At 25.9% G+C, this 25,425-nt stretch overlaps 9 protein-coding genes across 9 annotated transcripts; 6 read left to right on the plus strand and 3 right to left on the minus strand. All coding sequences in view use genetic code 12, as the record gives it.

Moving 5' to 3' along the window:
* Positions 1 to 1,476: 1,476 nt before the first annotated feature.
* Positions 1,477 to 6,467, plus strand: INT1 (Int1p; the record flags this gene model as incomplete). Its single annotated transcript, XM_051766708.1, has 2 exons — positions 1,477 to 1,558; positions 1,672 to 6,467. 2 exons carry the CDS (start codon positions 1,477 to 1,479, stop codon positions 6,465 to 6,467), a joined length of 4,878 nt encoding a protein of 1,625 aa, XP_051621974.1.
* Positions 6,468 to 6,601: 134 nt separating this feature from the next.
* Positions 6,602 to 7,480, minus strand: KGF54_000761 (cleavage polyadenylation factor subunit; the record flags this gene model as incomplete). Its single annotated transcript, XM_051766709.1, has 1 exon — positions 6,602 to 7,480. The coding sequence occupies one exon, from the start codon at positions 7,478 to 7,480 to the stop codon at positions 6,602 to 6,604; it is 879 nt and encodes a 292-aa protein (XP_051621975.1).
* A 391-nt stretch (positions 7,481 to 7,871) lies between these two features.
* TIF5 (translation initiation factor eIF5) lies at positions 7,872 to 9,098 on the plus strand (the record flags this gene model as incomplete). The annotated part of the gene is made up of 1 exon (XM_051766710.1): positions 7,872 to 9,098. One exon carries the CDS (start codon positions 7,872 to 7,874, stop codon positions 9,096 to 9,098), a length of 1,227 nt encoding a protein of 408 aa, XP_051621976.1.
* Positions 9,099 to 9,456: 358 nt separating this feature from the next.
* Positions 9,457 to 12,735, minus strand: KGF54_000763 (uncharacterized protein; the record flags this gene model as incomplete). Its single annotated transcript, XM_051766711.1, has 1 exon — positions 9,457 to 12,735. One exon carries the CDS (start codon positions 12,733 to 12,735, stop codon positions 9,457 to 9,459), a length of 3,279 nt encoding a protein of 1,092 aa, XP_051621977.1.
* A 1,555-nt stretch (positions 12,736 to 14,290) lies between these two features.
* On the minus strand, positions 14,291 to 15,655 carry KGF54_000764 (uncharacterized protein; the record flags this gene model as incomplete). The annotated part of the gene is made up of 1 exon (XM_051766712.1): positions 14,291 to 15,655. The coding sequence occupies one exon, from the start codon at positions 15,653 to 15,655 to the stop codon at positions 14,291 to 14,293; it is 1,365 nt and encodes a 454-aa protein (XP_051621978.1).
* Positions 15,656 to 16,865: 1,210 nt separating this feature from the next.
* Positions 16,866 to 19,619, plus strand: GRR1 (SCF ubiquitin ligase complex subunit; the record flags this gene model as incomplete). Its single annotated transcript, XM_051766713.1, has 1 exon — positions 16,866 to 19,619. The coding sequence occupies one exon, from the start codon at positions 16,866 to 16,868 to the stop codon at positions 19,617 to 19,619; it is 2,754 nt and encodes a 917-aa protein (XP_051621979.1).
* A 514-nt stretch (positions 19,620 to 20,133) lies between these two features.
* On the plus strand, positions 20,134 to 20,880 carry RPL43A (60S ribosomal eL43 domain-containing protein; the record flags this gene model as incomplete). Its single annotated transcript, XM_051766714.1, has 2 exons — positions 20,134 to 20,171; positions 20,604 to 20,880. The coding sequence occupies 2 exons, from the start codon at positions 20,134 to 20,136 to the stop codon at positions 20,878 to 20,880; spliced, it is 315 nt and encodes a 104-aa protein (XP_051621980.1).
* Positions 20,881 to 21,192: 312 nt separating this feature from the next.
* Positions 21,193 to 21,807, plus strand: KGF54_000767 (ESCRT-II subunit protein; the record flags this gene model as incomplete). The annotated part of the gene is made up of 1 exon (XM_051766715.1): positions 21,193 to 21,807. One exon carries the CDS (start codon positions 21,193 to 21,195, stop codon positions 21,805 to 21,807), a length of 615 nt encoding a protein of 204 aa, XP_051621981.1.
* A 686-nt stretch (positions 21,808 to 22,493) lies between these two features.
* URA7 (CTP synthase) lies at positions 22,494 to 24,227 on the plus strand (the record flags this gene model as incomplete). The annotated part of the gene is made up of 1 exon (XM_051766716.1): positions 22,494 to 24,227. The coding sequence occupies one exon, from the start codon at positions 22,494 to 22,496 to the stop codon at positions 24,225 to 24,227; it is 1,734 nt and encodes a 577-aa protein (XP_051621982.1).
* Between the last annotated feature and the right edge of the window lie 1,198 nt (positions 24,228 to 25,425).

Below are 25,425 nucleotides of genomic sequence, written 5' to 3' on the forward strand. Positions count from 1 at the left end.
GGGAAATGAACATTTTATAATTTTAAAGTTGTTAATTAATAAACATAAAGCATTTTTTCAAATGGTTTAATAATAATTTATTTTCATTTTAAAGTAACAAATCAAATTGTATTTTTTATTTTTATTTTTTGATTTGCCCAGAATATGTTGCAATAATTTTTAAAACTTAAATTCAGTACTAACTTTAGAAACTTAATTACAATATTTGTCTTCATAATATTGTGGTCGTTTTTTACATAATTTGTCATATGAGATTACTTAGTTCATGTCTATACATATGGCCTCATTCAGTTGTTCATACTAATTTAAAATTTGATGATTTAATGGGAAAAAAAAAAACCTTGATGCAAAATAATGCACGCCAAATTCAGGTATATAAGAAATCTTTTGATACAAAAAGATCAAAATGTTATAATAATATTTTTTTAACTCAATTTAGTTATATTCAATACTTTATATGTTTATTATACTATTATAAAGTATTTATCTTTGGGCCAAGTGAACGTGTAAGCCCCTTTTTAACAGAATATCTTTGTAGCAGATTCAATGGCTGATTGACAATTATCAATCTCTGGGTTTGTAAGGTTTGTAACATTAGTTTATTTATATATATTCATTAAAAAATTTAAGCTTTTTTTGCAACATGAACTCATTCAAATTGACTAAATTTCTTGTAATTGCGGTAAAAAATCAAAAATCTAAAACTTCTGTAGCTAAAAACATCAATCAGATGCAACTATTTATTTATTTTAGACTGTCGTACACTTTCACTTTCTTTTTTTTTTCTGTCTCACTTCTCGTCATGTTTCAGATTTCTAGGCTCAACTTGAATGAAATCGATACCAGATTTGTGAAACAATCATCAGTAATCACTCAAAAAAAGTTACTTTCAAATCTAGAGACTGCTTACCAGATACGATATGGGATCTGAAATCTGGAATTTCGAAAGATATTAGCTCAGTCATCGCAATAGATTTGATACTGTAAATTGTTGTTGATCTTATTTTAAATTCAATCTCGACTTTTTTAGCCATTGCTTAATTTGGTAAGTAAAATTTTTGAAAAGTAACATAAAAAATAATTGAATTTAGTCTATAATCATTCATTAATGGATTATTTCTGAAGTTATATTAATCCAAAGTATATATTAATATATAACATATAAGCTGGTGTCTAAAAAAGCTCGCGTAAATCTTTAGTTCTGTAAATGTAAATGTTTAATGATTAACACAAAATCCCAATTAGGATAAATTAAAAATAATAAACAAAAAAAAACGAAAAAAAAATAAAAAATAAAAACAAGGAATTTATTAGTAGAGAAAGAAAGAATTAAATTTTAATGATAGTTTAAATTTGACAACCATTTTACTTTACAACCAAAATATTACACATTTGTTTAAACTATTACATTTGTTGATATAGTTCAATCTTCAAGATAAGATTTATAAGATTCTAACATAATATTATATTACCATTATGTCACAATTGGAAGAATCACATAGTTTAATACAAAATATATCACCAACCACGAGTAACGATTTATTCAAATTAGAAAATGGTATGTTTTCACTGATCAAATTCAGGAATAATTACCTGTCATACATCATGTGCTTTTGATATCTTCACGAATATACTATTTGCAAGTTCAATTACTAACTCAAAAACTTTTAGAATCTGTCGATCTATTACTTAAAGAAATAAATTTTGATCCAGAGAATTTAAATAATGAAGTCAATTCTACTACACATACTAAAAATCAGCCAAGTTTATCTTTGTCAATAAATAATTCACCTACTAAACCTTTGAAATTTCCAAATAATCAACAAAAATCAACAGATCCAAATTCAAGTTCAGATACTTATGCAAGTGAAGATCAACAAATAAAAACTGTAGATAATTTGAAATCATCATTTGATAGAAATTTTGATATTGATACATCAATGGATTTAGGTAAAACAATTTCAATTCCAGATGAATTACAGTTTAATAATAATAATAATAAAAGTAAAGGTTCACCTGTTGATGAATTTTCATTTCAAACTCCAATGACTTCAGCTATAGATTTAACTAACAAAAATCAAAAAGATCAACAACAAACAAATTCAATAAAGGCATCACCTAGCAAATCAATTTTACGAAAAACACCAAGCTCATCACCAAAAAAAGTTGCATTCACATCTACAAATCCTGAGATTCATCATTACCCTGAAGCAGAATTTAATCTCGAAGAATCAAATATACAACAAGAAATTCCAAATTTGTCATTACAAATACCAATCCATCATCAATGGTCTCAGCCTCATTATAGTCATTCTGAAGAAGAAAGTATGGCATCACCTCCACCTCCACCTCCTCCACATACAAGTCAACCAACTTATGCTGAACTTTTAAAACATGATCAAGAACGTGATGATTTAGATACAGAAACATTAACTGATTTAAAATTGAGACATGACAATTTCAGTAATTTATCACTAAATGAAAAAATGAATAATTATTTAACAAAAGGTCAACTATCCTCGAGAATGAATGATCGAGAATTGGATACTCATTTAATTGAATTAGAAAAAGCATCAAAATATAAAACAAATAATAATATTCATGATTTATCTTTGTCACTACAGACTTCAAATTATAATATTGAAAATCCATTAGATTCTTTACAAAAATCTCCAGATGTTCAATTGAGATCCTCTGGTTCATCACAATCTTCATTACAATCATTGAGAGATACAAATCGTGGATTAAACTCAATACCTGGTTCCCCAACTAAAGCAAATAGAGGATTGGAATTAAGAGATGGTATAAAAGGATTGCCAGATTCTGTTGTTGAAGCCTTATTACCACAAGATGAATCTGAAGAAGGTATTGTATTGAGACCATCATTAAATAATAGTAAGCTGCTAGTTGCACAACAAATGATATCCGATGATAATATGGATTCATTCGATAGATCTTTCAGTCATACTGAGCAATCAATATTAAACTTATTGAATAGTGCTACTACTCCTCAAGCAACAAAACTCAATTCACCTGGAGAAAAACAAATAGACATTAAAAAAGAGACAGAAGATGAAACCCCTGTTGAAAACAATAAGGAGAACACTCCGGAAGTTAAAGTTGTAGTTAAAACAGAATCGAATGGATCATTACGTCAAATTATCTCAAGTGAACCAGTTGAACCAGAGTCATTACAGAGAAGCTCACAATTCTCCAGTCAATTATTCAAATCAGAAAATGATGTTCATGTATCAGCATTCACCGGTCTTACTCCAGAAGAAGAACTTAGACAATTAAAGTCGGAAAACAATGAAGATTTACAACAAAATAATTCAAGGGAAATGGATGAAGATTCAAGTCAACAACAAGATGATACTAGAATGTCAATAAGATTTCATATGGATAGTGATTGGAAATTCGAAGACAGTAATGATGGAGACAGAGAGGATAATGATGAAGTAAGTAAAGTACTTGATAAATCAGATGTTATGAAAGAATCAATAAACTCCTCACAAGATGATGATTATGCAGATGCATCGAATGAAATAAGTCAGCATGTGGAAGAAGATGTTGTAACTTTAGCACCACCAAAAACTCAAGAAATTGTCTTACAGCTGAAGGAAGATTCCGAGGCATTAGCCAACTCTTCGAATATTGCTGAGCCACATGAAGATATTACATTACCACAAGTTGAAGTAAACAATTATTCATCATTTGATGAAGTCACTAAGAACATGGATACTATATCAAGTTTTGAGCAATCATTATCTGCAGAAAACGACATAGATAAAAATAAAATGGAGAATTTTATTTCAATTTGGCATAGTCAAGAAAAACAAAAGAAGAAACAAATTCATAAGGTCCCAACTAAACAATTGATAGCAGCATATCAAGATGAAGTCAATCATCGTAAAAATTCAGTATCAACAAATCAAACCAAGATACCACAATCTATAAATCAAAAGAAATTTAAAGAAGTTCATGTTATGTCAAGAAGAATAGTTAGTCCTGATTTTGATGATTTACATTTATCTGGATTTTTACCTGAGATATCAAGAGATTCAGCTTTTAACGATTTACAATTTCCAAATTATTCACAATCTCATAGATATTTAAGTTCAAATTCATTAAATAATCAAAATGTTTTATCTAATATTGATAATAATCCAAAAATAATTGAACCACCACAACCTAAAACATATAGTGAAATACGACATTCTAAAAGATTGAGTTCATCCCAACAACTTATAGATCAAGAAGCTCAGGGAGGTGCAAGGGCAAATACAAATGCTAAAAAATCTAGATTTAGAGTACCAACTTTTGAAATTAAACGTTCTTCATCGATATTATCACCAAGAAATATGTACGATGATATTTTCGATGATGTTATAGGGAAAAAACCACCAACAATAAGAGCAGAGGGTATGAGAACATTACCAAGTATGGATAAAGATGATGTTAAACGTATTTTATCAACAAGGAAAGGAATGACTCAAGATGAATATATTAGTGCAAAATTTATTGAACAAAAATCAAAGAAAAACTCTATAGTTACAGAAGCTGAAGATTTATATGATAAAATTCAGCAAACAGCATCAATACATGATGCTAATATTGATTCTCCAAAATCTCGTCAAGTTTCAACTGGTATTGGTGCTGATGTTTTACCTTATTTAGCTGATGAATTAAGAAAATCTCCAAGAACATTATTATCTAAAAACCAACCTTTCCAAAATGACGAAGTATTATCAAGAGCTAATTCTGTTATAATTCATTCAAATTTAAATAATACTTTACCTGAACCTGATTTTGCTTTAGATTTTTCACCAGAAAATGTTCAACAAGAACAATCTCCTGAAATTGATGAAATGGAAACGTCGCTAAATGCTAAAGATCAATTGCTTGTATTTGATAATGTGTCACCAAAAGCTGAACAACAAATTGACCCAGCTCTTCCAAGCACTCCAGTTCAAGAACACAAAGTTACCTTGCCATTATCAAAACAAAATTCACCAACTAAAAGAAGTCCAATTAAGATAGGATCACCTGTAAGATTAATTAGAAAAGATGGTTCAATAACGGGAATTGAATCTCCAAGAAGAGGTGACGAAGATCATATTTATCATAAGCCAAAACCTTCTTTCACTGGTGAAGAAATTTTTAATCACAAGCTTAGAGATGTACCTCAGCAAAATACAAATTTAGAAGAGTCAAATCAGCATATACCAAGTACAGTTTCTGTTCCATCAGAATACTCTGAATCGAAACAAGAACCAGGTTTACAACATCAACACCATGATCGTCATAGATCAGATCCAAAAGTTATAGATGATGAAATACCAGATACTCAATTACAAGAAAGTGGGAAATTATTTTTTAGAGTTGTTGGATTGAAAAACATCAATTTACCAGATATGAGAACTCAAAAGGGAAAATTCTCAATAACTTTAGATAATGGTGTTCATTGTGTTAAAACTCCAGAATATGAATTGAATTCAAATGCTATTCCAATTAGTAAAGAATTTGAATTAACCGTTGTAAATTCATTACAATTTATATTAACTATGAAATGTCATTATCAAAAACCAAGAGGTACATTAGTTGAAGTACGTGAAAGAAAAGTTGTGAAATCAAAAAACAAATTTGCAAGATTATTTGGTTCAAAAGATATTATCACAACAACAAAATATGTGCCAAGTGAAGTTAAAGACAATTGGGCTAATAAATTTGCAATTGATGGATCTTTTGCAAGATGTTATATAGATTTTGCACAATTTGAACAACAAATTACTGGGAAAGTTGCAAGATTTGATTTAAATTGTTTTAATGAATGGGAAATCACGACCAACAAAACAAAATTAAAACCTTATAAGATTGCAGAATTGGAAGTTGAGATGTTATATATTCCAAAGACAGAAGCACATGAAATATTGCCAACAAGTATAAAGAGTGCTTATTCATCATTACAAGAATTGAATAATGAGATGTCAACATATAATGAAGGTTATTTACATCAAGAAGGTGGAGATTGTGATCATTGGAAAAAAAGGTGGTTTAAATTATATGCAACTTCATTAATTGCTCATAGTGAATTTTCACATAAAACAAGAGCTAAAATTAATTTGAATAAAATTGTTGATGTTCAATATATTGATAAGGAAAACATACAAACTTCTCATCATCAACAGCAACAACCGCAGCAAAATAATAAAGGAATTTTGAAACAAAACAATACAAATGGTGGTAATACTAGAAATTTCAGTGATATTTTATTAGTTGAACATTCATTCAAGATTAAATTTCAAAATGGTGAAATTATAATTTTTGGAGCTCCGAATTATAAAGAAATGAAAAAATGGATTGAAATATTGGAAAATATAGTTTATAGAAATAAATTTAGACGTCAACCTTGGGTTAATTTAATGATGAAAGAACAATTGGCTGCTCAACAACAACAACAACAATGATGGACTTTTTATATAGAATAAATTTGTAATATTATAATTTAATGCTTAATGATTATTAATTAAATGTGTAGACTATACATTATTAGATTATCTATATAGAATGTAATACCAAATGATGTGATACGTTGTAGTTATTATTTCGGTGGTGGAGGTGGGGAAAATCCAGGCATACCTGGTGGCATTTGCATTCCAGGTGGTAACTGCATTCCAGGAGGTAATTGCATACCAGGAGGAAACATATTCATATTCATTGGAGGCATTTGCATTCCAGGAGGTAATTGCATCCCTGGTGGTAGTTGCATATTTGGTGGGAACATATTCATTGGTGGCGGTGGTATTTGATTATTAGTATTAGTAGTAGTATTATTGATATTTAAGTTTTTATTTTCTTGTTCTATAGTTCCAGGACCTTTCATTATATTTGCTAAAATTTTTTGTGGATTAAATTCACCTCTTAATTTATCTTGTTTATGACAATAAGCATTCCAAGTTAATTCATCAAATCCAAAATTAAAATAATCTGATATATCAGTACCTGGTTTTCTCCATGGTTTTAATTTAAAAATTTCTAAATCTAATTGAGTTAATGGTTTTCCTTCTAATTCTGGATTATAATTTATATCTATTTTTGATGTGGATGTAACGGTGGATGTTGTTGGTTGTGGAGTTCCTGTCGTTGATGAGGGTTGTGCTATTTCGGATAGTATATCATTACCTGGAACGGATGGTTTTGTAGTTGTTGTTGTTGTATCACCTATTATAATATCAATGTCGTCTTCATCTTCTTCTTCACTATCTTCTTCTTCATCTTCATCTTCTTCGTCATCGTCATTCCCTTCATTGCTTTTTTCATTATTTGATTGTTCGTATTCAGTGTCTACTTTATCTTTATTACTCTCTTCAGTTCTTGTGCTAGTTGATTCTAATTTTTGTTTTTTAGTTACTGGTTGATCATTTTCCTCTTCTTCATCCGATCCATATAAATATTTATCCTCATCGTCTGAATCGGCCATTTTACAAAATAATTTTTGTTATACAAAATGTGGACCTATAGGTATTTTGACGATTTGATAATTGGTAAAATGAATTTATTATTAATGTATGGAGTTATAATTCGAGTTAATTTTCCACGTTATTGTCTTCAGATTTTAAATTGTGACACGACAATAATCATATTGTTAAAAATTTAATAAAAAAAATTTTCAACTTGAAACATGTCTGAATTTATTATAGAAATTATAAATCGAATAAACTTTCCCAATGGCAAATTAATTTACCATTTTATTCAACAAAAAGTTTCAAGTTATTTCAATATTCTAACAACAATAATTACCAACTAATTATAGTCATCAATTTTCCAACCCTTTCCCCTGATTTAAACACAATAGTAAAAATAAATTCAAGATGTCATTTATAAATATTTGTCGTGATAATACTGATCCATTTTATCGTTATAAAATGCCTCCAATCCAGTCAAAAACTGAAGGTAGAGGTAATGGTATCAAAACAGCTATAGTCAACTTGGCAGAAGTTGCTCGTGCATTAAATCGTCCACCATCATATTTAGTTAAATTTTTTGGTTATGAATTGGGTGCTCAAACTCAAATTGATAGATTTTTAGTTAATGGAGCTCATGATACTGGAGAATTACAAGATTCATTAGATGGATTTATTAATAAATTTGTATTATGTGGTAGTTGTAAAAATCCAGAAACTGAAATTTCATTAAAGGGAAAAGATACTTTAGAAAGAGATTGTAAAGCATGTGGTAAAGTTACAATTATTGATCCAAAACATAAATTATATTCATATATTGTTAAAAATCCACCTGATAATAAAAAAGGTAAAAAAAGTGCTACTGCAACTGCTAATGTTGTTGGTGGTGGTAAATCAATTAGTGATATTGCAGCAGGTCATGAAAATGAATTTAGTAATGGTAATGGTGATGAAAATAATGATACTGAAAATTTCGATGAAGATGATGATTTATTAGCTAAAAAAATCCAAGCAGAAGCTGCTCAATTACAAGAATTAAAAATTAAAGATGATGAATGGGCAGTTGATATGTCACAAGAAGCTATTGCTGCAAGAGCTAGAGAATTAGAAGGTATAAATAGTAATGGTATAAATGGATCATCTACATCATTAAATAAATTTGATGAATTTGGTGAATGGTTAATTAAAGAAAGTGATGGAAATGTTTCAAATTTACCAAATGATGTTGAAATTTATAAAAAAATTGTTGAATTTGAATTACTTGAATCACCTGAAATTTTACAAGTTTTAGGTCAAACATTATTTGATGAAAATATTTTAGAAGAAATTGAACCTCATGTTGGATTATTAGCTAAAATTATTAATGAAGATTCAAATTTTGAAAAATCTCTATTAGGTGGTTTAGAAAGATTAATTGGTATACAATATCCTTCATTAATTTCACAAATTCCAAAAATTTTACATAGTTTTTATGATAAAGATTTATTAAGTGAAGAAATTATTATAAATTGGGGTTCAAAAGTTAGTAAAAAATATGTTTCAAAAGATGTATCTAAAAAAGTTAGAAAAGCTGCTAAACCTTTTATTCAATGGTTACAAGAAGCTGAAGTTGAAAGTGATGAAGATGATGAATAAATTTAATTTTATTTGTGGTTTTTAATTGTTTTACAAAGTGCATAATTGATTTTTTTTTTTTAGCCTAAATAGTTTTTTTAGCTGTCAGAAGTAATGAAAAGGATTGATCATTAGTTATAGAGTTGAACGTTTTTTTTTTTTCTCTCAATTTTTTGTTAAAGATTATTTATTAATATATTAAAAATTGTGTTTACTTATATTTAATGTTTTGGTATTTTGTAAAGTTGAAAGAATTACTCTATATTCCTTGAACTATATTTTATTAATTTTGTTGGAAATGGTTAATGTAGTCATCATCATCATGTTATTAAAAGCGTATTCTAATGAGAGTATTATTGCATAAAAGTTAGTTGATCAATCAAAGATACAGATTTCTTTGAATTGTAGGTGTACCTGGATTTGAATTGTAACCTAGAGCCGCTGAACTTAATGATAATTGCTCCAATTGTTGCATTACTGCTAGATCTTGCGGTGATAAGGGTTGTTGTTGTGGTTGTTGTTGTTGTTGTTGGAAATAAGATGGACTAAATTGTGGTGGTTGATGCTGATTTTGTTGAGACATTGATTGCTGAGCCATAGCTTGTTGAGCATAATATTGTTTCATATACATAGATGGTTGAATTATATATTGCTGGGATTGTTGTAAAGGAATATATGGTTGTTGATTTGTTTGTTGTTGTGAGTATGGTTGATTATAAGAACCAGTATGTTGTTGGTTTTGATTTTGAATATATTGGTTATTATTATTAGGGTTATTGTTGTGGTTGTGATTGGAGCCATTGTTATTGTTGTTATTGTAATAATTCCCAGATCTAACATTATTGTTGTTGTTGTTGTTATTATGATTGTTATTATTATTGTTTCTTCGACCATTTCTTTTCATACTAACATTTCTATTCAATCTACTACTTGATAATCCAACCTCGTCCATCAATTTTTTGTAGTTATGATAATTTATTATATTAATTTCCATTAATAATCTTTTAATAGTTGGTAAATATGGTGCAGCTAAATCTGTTAAAATTGGATAACTAAGTATTTTATAAATGAATAATGGTCCTGAATTTAATGTATTATTATCACTTTCTTGTAAAATAAATTCTAAATTCTCTGTATTACCAAATATTGTATCAATTATAGTTTGTCTTGAAGTTTGATCAATTCTAACATTAAGTAATTTCAAAATTGTGAGATTAGCTAATTTATGAACACATAAATGTTTTATACATGGTAAGAATTTATTCATTAATAATTCAATTTTATGATCACAATCAACAAATGTATCTAAATACCAAGTAATTAATAAACTACCATTTGTATTAACAACTAATTCATTTGCGTATTCAACTATTAATCCTGCAATAACTAGTACTTGTTCATTTGTAACTAAAGTTTTTGTTGGATTTGTTGGATCATGATAACTTTCTAAAATAGTACGAATACATCTTGCACCAAATCTACCAAAACTAATTTCTAAAAAATTATCAATCATTGCTTCAAACACAAAATCATTGTATGGTGAACCAAACTTTATACAACCTTGTATAACGTAATTACCAAATTGATCATTGAATAATTTAACGGAGTATGGTTTTAAACTTGCACCTATTAAATACATTTGTTGATAATCTGATAAACATAAACTTATGACTTTTTGTATAGCCCATGTACCATTTTTATGAATACCTAATTGAGTTAAATATGGAGTTATTTCTTTAACCATCATTAATTTTATTAATGGATCTTTAATTAAAGTAAATAATTTTTGAACAATTGTATTCCCTAAATAATCATGACAAATTTCTGGTAATTCATCCAACATTGCCAAAGCTAATTCTTCAAGATCAATATTTGATAATTCATTATTTTGATCAATTAAGCCAGATTCTTTATTTTCTAAAACTTTTCTTAATTCTCGTAATGTTGGTGAATCAAATTGTCTTAATGGTATTGGGTCTGGTAATGGTCCAAAATTATCTTGATATTGATCGTTTGGATATGTTAAACATTTGTTTATCATTGATTGAATCTTTTTCAAATCAGCTTGAACTGTCGATGATAATTTTGTAATTGATTCCATTAAATTTACTTGCACTGCAGATATGTTTGTTTTAGTAGTTGTATGTTCAAAATCAATTGATCCATCAGAATGGGATTGAGAATGTTTGCTATAGTCTGGTTTCAGCTGTTGTTGAGGTTGTTGTAGTGGTTGTGATTGTGGTGTTTGTTGTTGAGGTTGATTTTGAGATTGAAAATTAGGCTGTTCGACTTTTGCAAAAGCTACATATAAAGTATTTCCTGGGACTATTTCCAAATGATTAAAATTTGCTTTTAAATTCATTGCAGTTTCAATATTTGAACATTCAATTAATGCCAATTTTGAAGTAGTTGTAATTGTGATTTTAACACTAATAACAGTTCCAAATTTATTTTGACTATTTGAGTTATTTAAAATTGAAAATAATTTAATTGAATCAATAAATAATGGTAAATTATCAAATAATAAAAATTTCGTTGGTCCAAGATTTGTATTTTCAAAATTTGTTGTTATAATTAATTGACCAAAGTCAAAATCATCAATTAAAGTAGGATGATTATTATTAATTTCATCAATTGATGCTTCAAATACTGGTGGAAATTGTTGAGGAAATGGATTTTGAGGTTGATAAAATTGTTTAAATGATGAAGAAGTTGATGATAATGGTGCACCCGATCCAAATAATTGTTCATGAACTGCTGGTGGAGTACTACCAGAATAAGTTTGTGATCTAATTCTAGGGGCTGCCTGTTGTTGCTGTTGCAGCTGTTGTTGTTGTTGTTGACCAGTAGTATTATTACTTAACATAAAATTATCTAATAATAAATTCATATCATTTGTTTTATTTGAAACTGAAACAAAAGGTGAGGTAGAAACTTTTGAACTAAAATTTTTCAATAGATTACCATTAAATGGATCATTTGAAGAATTAATTGTAACACTTGGTATTGCCGCATTTGTTGTATATGATCTATTTCTTGAAGATTGCAGTTGTTGAGGAAATGAAGTTGAATCTGTTGAAGGACTTAAAAAATGATTACTATTGTTATTATTTCCCGTATTATTTGATAAACAATTTGAATCAGAATTTAAACTATGATTACTATTTGATAATGAATGACTATCATCATTCCAAATTGAATTGGTTGAAAATAATGAACCTGATCTAACTCTTTTATTTGGTGATGAAGTACTTATACTAGTATTGTTATTATTATTAGTTATACTATTAAAGTCATTAAAATTACTATTAATTGGTGATGAAGATGATAAATTAATCTCTTTATTTGGTAAATTCAACAAATTATCATTATTATTATTATTAATATTGCTGTTGTTATTTAAATAATTATTTGAATCAATTAAATGAATTGGACTATTACTTGATGATGATGAAGGTATATTAATATTATTCAGATGATTATTATAATGATGATTGCTATTATTATTACTATAATTTGTTGAAGTATTTGAATTTTTTGGAGTTAATTGATCTTTTGAGAAAATCGATGATAAAGTTCCTGATCTACTTCTAGTTTGCTGTTGTTGTTGTTGTTGTTGAATTTGATGTTGATCTGAAGAATTTAAATAATTATTCATGATAATTAATAATATCCCATGCAATTAATATCTTCTTATTCTTAAATTTATTATTTATTTGTTCAAAAGAATTATAAAAAGATTGACTAGTTGAATTGAAGAATGAATAATAAATAGATTATTAGTTAACTAACAATATCATATAATAAGTTGATTTTTTTAATTGAATATTTTTGGTTGTAAAAAAAAAAGAATATACGTTGTATAATAAATTAAATAAGTTGACAAAAAAATTAATCAAATAAATTTGTATTGAAAAATCTGGATTTTGTGGGGATTTGATTTTTAACAATTGATATTTATATATATATATATAATTGAATAGGTAATGATGATGAATAATTTGATTAAAGAGTGGTGAATGATAAAAAGAATAATAGTATTAATATATATAATTAATGTTAATTATTATAATTATTTGGTGGGTTTGTAATTATATAATTTAATAATATTAATTATTATTATTATTATGACAGCCCCTATTTTTATATATTTGAATAATATGTGTACACTAATATCAGATTATCATACACAAATTAAATTGTTTAAAGAGTTAAAGTTATTTAGTACATGTTGGTTTTAAACTATAAAGATTCTTAAAATATCATTATAAATTATAATTATACAATGATAATCAAACAAAAATCTTTTTAATCTATCTTGGTATAGAAAAAATGAAGAAAAAAAAATATCTTGAGTCTTTTGAATCACATATATAGTATCGGTAATAAATATATGTAAATTAGTTACATCATGAAAAAAAAAAAAAAATCACGCACAACTTATATGAATTATATGAATGAATTATATGAATAGAAAAAACTTCCAATCATTGGACCAAATATATAATGGAATTGTAAGCCTCTACTCAAATCTCAAACAGATACAATTAATTGCTAATAGAATTTTATTTTAAAACCTTTTCTCTCTTTTTGTCTCCTTTTGAGACTAATTATTTGATTAATTTCTCAACACTTGTGATATCATTAAATAAAATATGACCTCCTTCAAATTTTTAATCAGATTCAATTATAAATGTAACAACAACAGGTCAAAAATTGGAACTTTTACTTTCATATTTCAACAATTCCTGATAATGGTCTTGTCATCATTATCGTATTTTAAATAGAATCAAAATTGATTCTAGAATCTATCAAAATTTTAGATCAATTGTTCCTGTATATAATGTTATAGTAATTAAATTTACGAGATAAATAAATCTTAAACGGTTTTTTTTTTTTTTTGGTTTAATGTAAATTATCTGAAACAAATATTATTGAATGTAATTATTATTTCTTACCGCAAACTTCATTTGAGGTTGTTCAAATTTAATGAGTAAAAGTTTACTCATTGATATCCTATTTGCATCAAAGAGGTATTGGAAAGCTCTTATCATATTTGAGAATAAGCTACAATTAAATTATTGAAAAATCAAGAGCTCTTACTGTAAGATTAATAATTAGTATATTCAAGCACATTTTGCAGTATATAATTTGTGTTGTTGTTTACTACACCATCAGAAGTTAATTGTGAAAATACTCAGCTTTTTATCTTATCATTTATCGAGTTTAGCATCAAGTTTATCCACTTTAACATCAAATATTTTTGGAAATGGTTTACTTTTTGATAATATTATAACATTGGAATTATTACTTAATTGACCTCTTATTAAACCAATTGAAATTAAATTTGCAATAATATTTTCAATTTCTAAAATATTTATTTTATTTATTGGTTCATTTATTGTATTTGTTAATTCATTATAATTTGAAGATATTTCAAATCCAATTTTGAAAGCATTTAATTGAATCATTGAATCATTTGAATTATTATCTTTAATAATATTTGTAATTTTTTTAATTAATTTTAATTGTACAAATTGTCTTAATAATAACATTAATATATATAAATGTTTTTTTAATAATAAAATTTCAAATTTTTTTAAACATTCATCATATTTTTTTAAATTACCTTCTTGAATTGCTTTTAAAAAATTATCTTTATATAAAATTTTTAATGGTTTAAATTTAATCCAAATTGAATTATTTGGTAATTTTCCTTTATTATATAATTTTAATGGTATTAATATTATTAAAATTTGTTGTAATTGTTTACTATCTTTAATTTTATAATATGATAATAATTTTAATGCATCATCTAATAATTTTTCACTTAATAAATAATCACCATCATCTAATGCAATTAATGATTGGAAATATAAATAAGTTATACCATGTTTTCTTGTACTTATACTTTGATTCATACTTGGTAATTTTTGAGTTGAATTTTTAACAACTTCCATCATACTTTTTGCAATAACTAATTTATTCATTTTAAAACAATATTTGACAAAATTTGATAAAAAAAAATAAACATCATTTTTTTTACTTTGTTTTAAATCAGGATTTTTATCATTAAAAGTTAAAATAAAACCTTTTCTTAAAGTTGAAATTAATTCTTCTAATGATGATTTTTTTGATTTTTCATTATTAAAAATTAAATTATTATTATCATCAATTGTATCATCTAAAATTGAATCTAAATCTTCTGGTTCTTTTGATTGTTTAACTTTATATAATAAAATCAATTCTTCAAAACTTGATATTATAACTGGCATAATCCAATTATCACAACTTTCACTTGCTTTTAATAAATAATTACACATTTCATTAAAATTATCAAATGATGAATTTAAACTTTGTTGTATATATATAGATTTTAAAATTTTTAAATATGTTGTTAATACTAGTCTAAATTTATCAGGTATTGAATACATTTGATAAACTGTTGGTACATTAAAATTTTTTCTAACTTGTGCAATTTGTCCTGGATTTATTGTAATTAATGATTTCAATAGTTTTGAATCCTTTTTAGATATACTTGTTTTGAAATCATGTATAAATGCATCTAGTGTTGACATGATTTACAAGTATTATAAGATTTATGAATTAAAATGTTAATGGTTGGAGTTCAATATGAAGTAAAATTAATGATGAAGTAAAGTTATGAGACGTTGAATAATTAATGAGCACTAATAACGAATAAACGTAGTTGTTTCTTCTATTTAAAACTGAATTGAAAGTGTAGTTTTTACAATAATGATATGAGTATATATTCATTAATGTGAATATGAACTTATGTTTTGATAATTAATTACATTAACTTTCGCGTAATTTGGTTGTAAAAAAAATTATTTGATAATAAGAACTAACTAATAAATATTTTTGGTCTATTACACTTATTAAACTCACCGTTGTACGTTATTATAGTACATGTTATAATTTTAAATATGAACTCTTAATCTATATCTTTTTTTACATTTAGATTGAATAAATCAATTGTGGTAACAAATTAAGATATAGATCGTTATTGTATTTCAAATAAATCATCTTTTTTTTTTGCAACAAATTTAGTAGTAACGTGATAATGATACATAAAAAACTATTTTATGTTATAATAGCTTACTACAAAAATCATAATTTATAAATTATTTGGATCATAGCTCTATACTTTACTATTTGTTATTATCATAACTTCTATAGTCATTATGTATCAACTTGTAATATTAATATTACTAAATAATAGATAATACTATAATTAATAACAAAATAAATATACATCCATACTGCAATATTTAATCTAATACTATCAATTCATTATTGATTTTGTATTATCTTTTCTCTTTAGGCCTATTTAATTTTATTACTTTAAGAGAGATAAAAAAAAAAACAATAATATTTAATTATGCAATACTTTAATATCAATAATAATAATATTTAATAATCATATAATTTGACTTATTATTATAATTAACAATAATCATTTATCAATCAATTACCAATTAATTCATTATTAATAAATTGAATCAAATTAATACTTTGATTTATATCATAACTTCAATCAATCTTATTAAGATCAATTTATGTTGATCTATTTTTTATCAATACAATAGAATAATATTTGTGTAAACAATTGAAGCAAATATATTAAATTTAATAACACCATCAATTATTATTAATAATTAATCATTAATTCATACACTTTCTATTAATAAAATATTAATAAATTCAATTCATCTGTACATCATTTAACAATTAATTCAACAGAATTTGATTAAAATTTCATTTCATATGAGTTCACCCACTAGTCTAGAAGATTATGAACAAAATCATCATGCAGAACTATCACCAAGATCAACTATAATTAAAAACCAATCACCTGACTCAAATGATGATGATGAGGATGATGATGAAGATCAAGATATGGATACTCAAATAAATAATCAACAACAACATAATAATAATCATAGTAATTCACTAATACAAAACAATAATATTATTAATAATGATGGCGGCAAACATCAAAATCAATCAAGTACAGATAAGAATTCAATACTACATCAAAATGATAATATTGATGTTGATTTTATGATGGATAATGAATATAATGATTATGAAGAATTAAGAAAAGCAATTGTAATTAAAAGAAGATTATCAAGTATTAAACGTCCTCATGGTCCATATATTGATGAAAATTTGAAAATTAATAAAAATTCTTTATTAAGATTACCAACAGAAGTATTATTACAAGTATTTCATTATTTAGAAAGAAAAGATTGGTATTCATTAGCAACAACTTGTACAGAAATTGCAGATTTAATAATTGAAATGTTATGGTTTAGACCAAATATGCAAAATGATTTAGCATTTAAAAAAATTAAATCAGTTATGGAAATTAATAAGAATAAAACTCATTGGGATTATAGACAATTTATAAAAAGATTAAATTTATCATTTATGACAAAATTAGTTGATGATAAATTATTAAATTTATTTATTGGTTGTCCAAAATTAGAAAGATTAACTTTAGTTAATTGTGCAAAATTAACAAGATCACCTATAACAAATGTTTTACAAGGTTGTGAAAGATTACAATCTATTGATTTAACTGGAGTAACTGATATACATGATGATATAATAAATGCATTAGCTGATAATTGTCCAAAATTACAAGGTTTATATGCACCAGGTTGTGGGAATGTAAATGAAATTACAATTATAAAATTATTAAAAAGTTGTCCAATGTTAAAAAGATTAAAATTTAATTCAAGTAATAAAATTACTGATGAATCAATTTTAGTAATGTATGAAAATTGTAAATCATTAGTTGAAATTGATTTACATGGTTGTGAAAATGTTACAGATTTATATTTAAAAAAAATATTTTTAGAATTATCACAATTAAGAGAATTTAGAATTAGTAATGCTCCAGGTATAACTGATAAATTATTTGAATTAATACCTGATGGATTTATACTTGAAAAATTAAGAATTATTGATATAACTGGTTGTAATGCAATTACTGATAAATTAGTTGAAAAATTAGTTTCTTGTGCTCCAAGATTAAGAAATGTTGTTTTAAGTAAATGTATGCAAATAACAGATGCAAGTTTAAGAGCTTTAAGTCAATTAGGTAGAAGTTTACATTATATTCATTTAGGTCATTGTGGTTTAATCACTGATTATGGAGTTGCTGCATTAGTTAGATATTGTCATCGTATACAATATATTGATTTAGCATGTTGTTCACAATTAACTGATTGGACATTAGTTGAATTAGCAAATTTACCAAAATTAAGAAGAATAGGTTTAGTAAAATGTTCAATGATTACTGATTCTGGTATATTAGAATTAGTTAGACGTAGAGGTGAACAAGATTGTTTAGAAAGAGTTCATTTAAGTTATTGTACAAATTTAAATATTGGACCAATTTATTTATTATTAAAAAGTTGTCCAAAATTAACTCATTTATCATTAACTGGTATATCAGCATTTTTAAGAAGAGAAATTACTCAATATTGTCGTGAACCTCCACCAGATTTTAATGAACATCAAAAATCATTATTTTGTGTATTTAGTGGTCATGGAGTTAATCAATTAAGAAATTATCTTAATCAAGTTATGGAAGAAAGAACTTATCAAATTGATCAAGGTGATATTCATGTATTATTTAATGAAAGAAGACGTCGATTTTTAAATGGTGATGCAGATCAAGAAAATAATAATAATAATGATAATGAAAATAACAATAATAATAATGATAATAATGAAATCAATAATAATAATGAACAAAATAATACTAATCCTTGGGAAGGTAGATTAGGATTACCAAATAATAATAATATCAACAATATTAACAATCATTTAAATGAAGAATTGATTGAAATTAATAGAGAAATATTTAGAGAATTAAATGAAGGTAATATGGGACCTGATGAAATGAGAGAACATTTCCAAAGATTAATTAGAAATCATCATCAACAAAGAATTCAAGAACATCAACAAAGATTGAATAGAACCGAACAACAAATTGATCAATTAGAGCAACAACAACAGAATCAAGGAACTCAACCTCAACAACCTCAACAACCTCAACAACCTCAACAAATTCAACCACAACTTCCAAATCCACAACCACAAACCCAACCACCACAACATCAACAACTACATCAACAACCTCATATTGCACTAGCTCAAATGCAAGCAAGATTACTTGAAAATTTAGCAAGAACAAATAATTTACTTACACCAATAAATCAAATAACAAATCCAGAAAATGCACCTCATATTGAACAACAACCAGTATTTCAAAACCAAGCATTTACTTTAAATCATGATAGAAATCAACAACAACAAGCACTACCAGAACAACAACAACAACAACAACAACAAAATCAAGGACCAATACCAAATCAACATCCTCCGAATAATATGGATCCTATTGATGACAACATAATTCAGGATGATGATGATGGTGATGGTGATATAGTTATGGCATCAGCGGATTTATTTCCACCAATTGGAGGAGGTGATGGTACAGCTTGATTATTTACAAAAACCTATTGACAAATATGAACTTCTAATGGTATAATTAATACTACATAAATGTTGAGAGTTTGAGAAAATAATATGGTTAATATCTACATGTGTTTTGGAATTCTTCAATATATCTTTTGCTGGTCACACACTAATAATTTTTTGCTAATTGTTTATATATTATGGTCATAAGTATGATCTTTACATACAATTTACAGTAGTTGAATATATAAATGTATTAATCAAACTTACCTTGTACAAATTTGGTACTCTAATATAATTTTAGCTAGTACATTATTTGTATATTTCAAATTAGGGTTACAGCCCTTACCTAGTATTTTTGTGTGATAAAATTTTAAATAGAAGAATTAGAGAGAGAAAATAGTTAACTATTGTAGTAAGTAGTTTAATATGCGATAATAATTTTAGTAAGAGAGAAGATTGAAAAAAATAAAAAAATAGGAATTTTCACTTTCTTGTTTTATTTTCATTATTACTACACATCAATAAATATATATAATGTATGTTTCAATCATATAATGATATGGATCATGAACTGAAGTGAAGTGAAAAGAGAACATAGACTTAGATCAAGCTAGGGTGGCTTAATGAATGTTTGAATTAAAGGAGAGATAACAATATGTTCAAGATGATTTCAAAAAATTTAGTGCAAATTTATACGTACAAGTTAAATATATCAGAATCAATTTTAAACTACTACATTTACCTTATTGAAAGCAGATCACTATAAAATAGATAAAAAACAGATTAAGCGAGCGTTTGATTCAACGCAGGTGAAAATATTCGAAAAATTTCAAAGTCAAAAACTACTACACAATCGATCAAATTTCCAAAATAAAACCCTTATTTGCACATCATTTTCAATATACTCAGTCACCATAGATACAGTTTTATTGATCAACGTTTTAACTTCTTAATTCTTCATATTAAATTACTGTTCAAAATATAAAATACTAACAAAATTTTTAATAGGACTAAAAGAACAAAGAAAGTAGGAATTACCGGTAAATTCGGTGTAAGATATGGTTCATCATTAAGAAGACAAACCAAAAAATTAGAAGTTCAACAACATGCAAAATATGATTGTTCTTTTTGTGGTAAAAGAACTGTCCAAAGAGGTTCAGCTGGTATTTGGTCATGTAAAAGTTGTAAAAAAACCGTTGCTGGTGGTGCATATACTGTTTCTACTGCTGCTGCTGCTACTGTAAGATCAACCATTCGTCGTTTAAGAGATATGGCTGAAGCTTAAGAGAAAAAGTGGTTTGGTGGTTTTTTTTAGAATGAATAATAATATTTTGTAATGAAGTTTGTGTAATTTTTTTTTAATGAACTTTTAAAAAGTATATAAATTATGATGTTGTAGTATTGATTTGTAGTATCACTAAGCTGTTGCTAGCATAGTACTTAAAACTGTCTATGAGCTGGTTATCAATATTTTAAATTCAGTTCCTGAGATTAGGATTTGCAGCAAAAAAATAAATTCGTAAACTAATTAAAGTATAATATTGTAACACCAAAAGTTGCATTTTCAAATCTATAACCATTACTTACATGTTGAGTAATGGAAAATCCTCAAGTCATTACTGAATTTAAGTTCCCTAAAATACATACGTTCCCTCCTTTATATACCAAGCAACCAAATCAAACAATACAACAACAACAATTAGAATCATGGAATAATATAATTCTACAATATTGTGAATACTATAAAATAACTTCATTAACATTAGATGGAGTGCCGAAAAATTCTCAAATTTCATCAATAGATATTTCAAACCTACCGTTACTATTCAACAATAAATCAATAAATAGACAAGTCAATTCAGAATTTAAGAATTTAATAATTAATAATTTAATACATTCCAAAAAGGCAGAATATATAAATCATAAGAAACCAGATTTGGGAATTTTCATATATTGGAGAAGTCTTACAGAATGGGGTAATATAATTTATGAATATATAAGTAATACTGGTCAAAAGGGGACAGTTCTAACATTATATGAATTAACTAAAAATGATGATGATGAATTACAAAATGGTGGATTACCTCAAGATTTAAAAAATTTGGATGAATCTTTATTGATTAAAGTTATAAAAGAATATTTGATTAAACAAGGTAAAGCTCAATTATTAATGAATGAAAATAATGAAATTGGTGGAGTCAAGATCGTATGAAATTTAGTGGGTTAGGGTTTTTTGTAATAATGAAAAAGAATACAAAACTTTATTCAAGAAGATGATTTAGTTGACTATTGAGTTAACCAAATATTTTTGTAGCAGATTAGATTGCCTATGCGATTCATTGTTGTTTTGAACTCACAGTGAATGGTAATTTTTCTTGTTCATTTTATTATTTTCAAGAAATTGGCATATATTGAAACATTCATGAATTTGTGCTGATATAATAGGTACTTCTAATTATCAATTATTGCTCTTTATGATAATTACTTTTCATATGAAAAAGGTTAGTTAATGAAGTGTATACCTCAGCTCACATTATTTCTTACTTAACATTTCCCAATTAGGAAGTCTACAATTATATAGAAGAAGAGCATCAAGTAGAAAAAAAATTTAAATAAAACATCAACAAAATTATTTTGATACCTACCTCTTCTTCTTCTTCTTTTTCTTCTTCCCGCTTAAATTCTTTTATTTAAGAGGGCATAGTACTTTATCTACAATTTATTTGTTCATTAACCATATTCCTTCATTTTGAATATCTTAACGTCTTGCATTTTTCAGAGTTTATAAACTTTCATTCAAACAATTAGTCATTTACGTGTTTTGATTTTAATATACGTGTTTATTCATTAAATTTCAATATTCTATTTACTACAAAATCTAACTGAAAAATTTAAATTATGAAGTACGTTGTTGTATCAGGTGGTGTAATTTCAGGTATTGGGAAAGGTGTTTTAGCATCATCAACTGGGTTATTATTTAAAACTTTGGGATTAAGAGTAACTTCTATTAAAATTGATCCGTATATGAATATTGATGCAGGTACAATGTCTCCATTAGAACATGGTGAATGTTTTGTTTTAAATGACGGAGGAGAAGTTGATTTAGATTTAGGTAATTATGAAAGATATTTAAATATTACATTAACTAGAAATCATAATATTACAACTGGTAAAATTTATTCAAAAGTTATTGAAAAAGAAAGAAAAGGTGATTATTTAGGTAAAACAGTTCAAGTTGTTCCTCATATTACAAATGCAATTCAAGAATGGATTGAAACAGTTTCTAGAATACCAGTTGATGATACAGGATTAGAACCTGAAGTTTGTATTGTTGAATTAGGTGGTACAGTTGGTGATATAGAAAGTGCACCATTTGTTGAAGCATTAAGACAATTTCAATTCAGAGTTGGAAGTGATAATTTTGCATTAATTCATGTAAGTTTAGTACCAGTTATACATGGAGAACAAAAAACAAAACCAACTCAAGCAGCAATAAAAGATTTAAGAAGTTTAGGTCTTACACCAGATATGATTGCATGTAGATGTCAAGAAAAATTAGAACATCAAACTATTGAAAAAATTGGAATGTTTTGTCATGTTGGTCCAGATCAAGTTATTGCAGTACATGATGTTAATTCAACTTATCATGTTCCACTTTTGTTAAAACAACAAAAAATTATGAAATTTTTAACAAAAAAATTAAATATTGGAGAAGTTGATTCAAATTCTTTAATTAAAGGTGAAGAATTATTAAGTAAATGGAAACATTTGACAAGTGCTCATGATAAATCATTTGAAACTGTTACAATTGCTTTAGTTGGTAAATATACACATTTACATGATTCATATTTATCAGTGATTAAATCATTAGAACATGCATCAATGAGATGTAATCGTAGATTAAAAATTGAATGGGTTGAATCAACAAATTTAGAAGATACAATGAAGAATGAAAATTTATCAGAATATCATAAAGCATGGCATTATGTTTGTCAAGCTGATGGGATTTTAGTTCCAGGTGGGTTTGGATCAAGAGGAATCGAAGGGATGATATCAGCAACTAAATACTCAAGAGAAAATAATATACCATTTTTAGGAGTTTGTTTAGGTTTACAAGTTGCAGTAATTGAATTTGTACGTAATGTTTTAGGTATAAAAGGTTCAACTTCACAAGAATTTGATAATTATAAAGAAGAAGACAATATTTTACCATCAGTTATATATATGCCAGATGTTGATCAAATTAAATTAGGTGGTACAATGAGACTTGGTATACATGAAACAAAATTTATTGAAAACTCAGATTGGAGTAAATTACGTAAATTATATGGAGGATCTAGTTCAGTATTTGAAAGACATAGACATAGATATGAAGTTAATCCAGAACTAATAAATCAAATAGAATCTAAAGGTTTACATTTTATTGGAAAAGATGAATCTGGTAAAAGAATGGAAATGATTGAATTATATAGTGATTGTCATAAATTTTTTGTTGGTACTCAATATCATCCTGAATATTTATCAAAAGTTTTAGATCCTTCAAGACCATTTTTAGGTTTAGTTGCTGCTTCTGCTGGTATATTAGATGAGATTTTAAAAAGAGATGATTTAAATTATAAAGGAGAATTTTGAAGTTGTATAATTTCATTGGATTTGCTTTTAAATTAATTTTTATTAGATTATAAATATATAAGGTATTTTGTAACATAATAATTAAAATAAACAAAGACTTATCAATCACTTCAGGTACAATTCCTTCGGAAGCTGTGTTTTTTTGATGATCACCTCTTTAACTCTTTGATGTTTCAGTATTGATTTGAGCAAGCGATGAATTAAAGTAATTTCGAAGAGATTTCAGCTTTGATTGATCAAATGAATAACCAACAACTAAAATTAAAGAGATCAAAAACTACAATTTTGAAAAATTTTTATACAAATACATGTTACATAGATTAAAGCCTGAAAAAATTTGCCATTTTAAAAAACTTGTCCTTAAAGATAAATTATCCAAGTTTCAATGTTGTGCATATGATGATTATCTCTTACAATCTTAACTCTTAGATTTGTATCTTGTATTATGTATTAATTATTGTCTTATGTAAATCATTAATTATTGTATTAATTGTAAATACAAACACATAAAAACAAATCATAATTACCAAACTAAATAATCTAGTTTGATAAAACAAAATGAATCCAGTTTTATTGATTAACAACAAGACGAACCACTTAAAAAGGTTAATGCGAAATCAGTTTTATGATAAAGCTGGTACAACAAATGAAGAAGTAGAAAAGTTAAAGCATCAAATTTGAACCATGAAGATGAACATGTATCGAAATATTAAATTATTATTTTAAATTTTGCCATCCATTTTTTATTTTTCTCTTCTTTTAAATATTATCATTATTATCATTGTAGTACGGATGTTAATTGCCAATAATACTTTTATTAATCTAAATTGGTAGCAAGAACCTACAAAAACCCTTACAATTTCGAAGGATTTTTGAGCATAATTTATATACATATAATTTATTATTATTCTTTTGAAATTTTGTCATAAATTTTTTGCACATATTTTCAAAATTATTTTTCTGTAGTTAGTACTATCAATAATTGAAAATTGTATATTTGCTTACTGAATTATTATTAAAAGTATTTCAGTGAATGTGTATTTGCACCTTACTAAAAAATCAATTTTGTAAAATATTTTTCCCATTTTTATTTATAATTAACTCCATCGGATAATAGCGGTTTACATATAGACTATATATATGTATCAATTTCGATCTTCGTGGAAAGCGTGTTTAAAACAAATGACAGTGTTTTTGT

Source organism: Candida jiufengensis, assembly GCF_024610255.1.
Source record: "Candida jiufengensis strain CBS 10846 chromosome Unknown scaffold7, whole genome shotgun sequence".
Taxonomy (NCBI): Eukaryota; Fungi; Ascomycota; class Pichiomycetes; order Serinales; family Debaryomycetaceae; genus Lodderomyces; species Lodderomyces jiufengensis.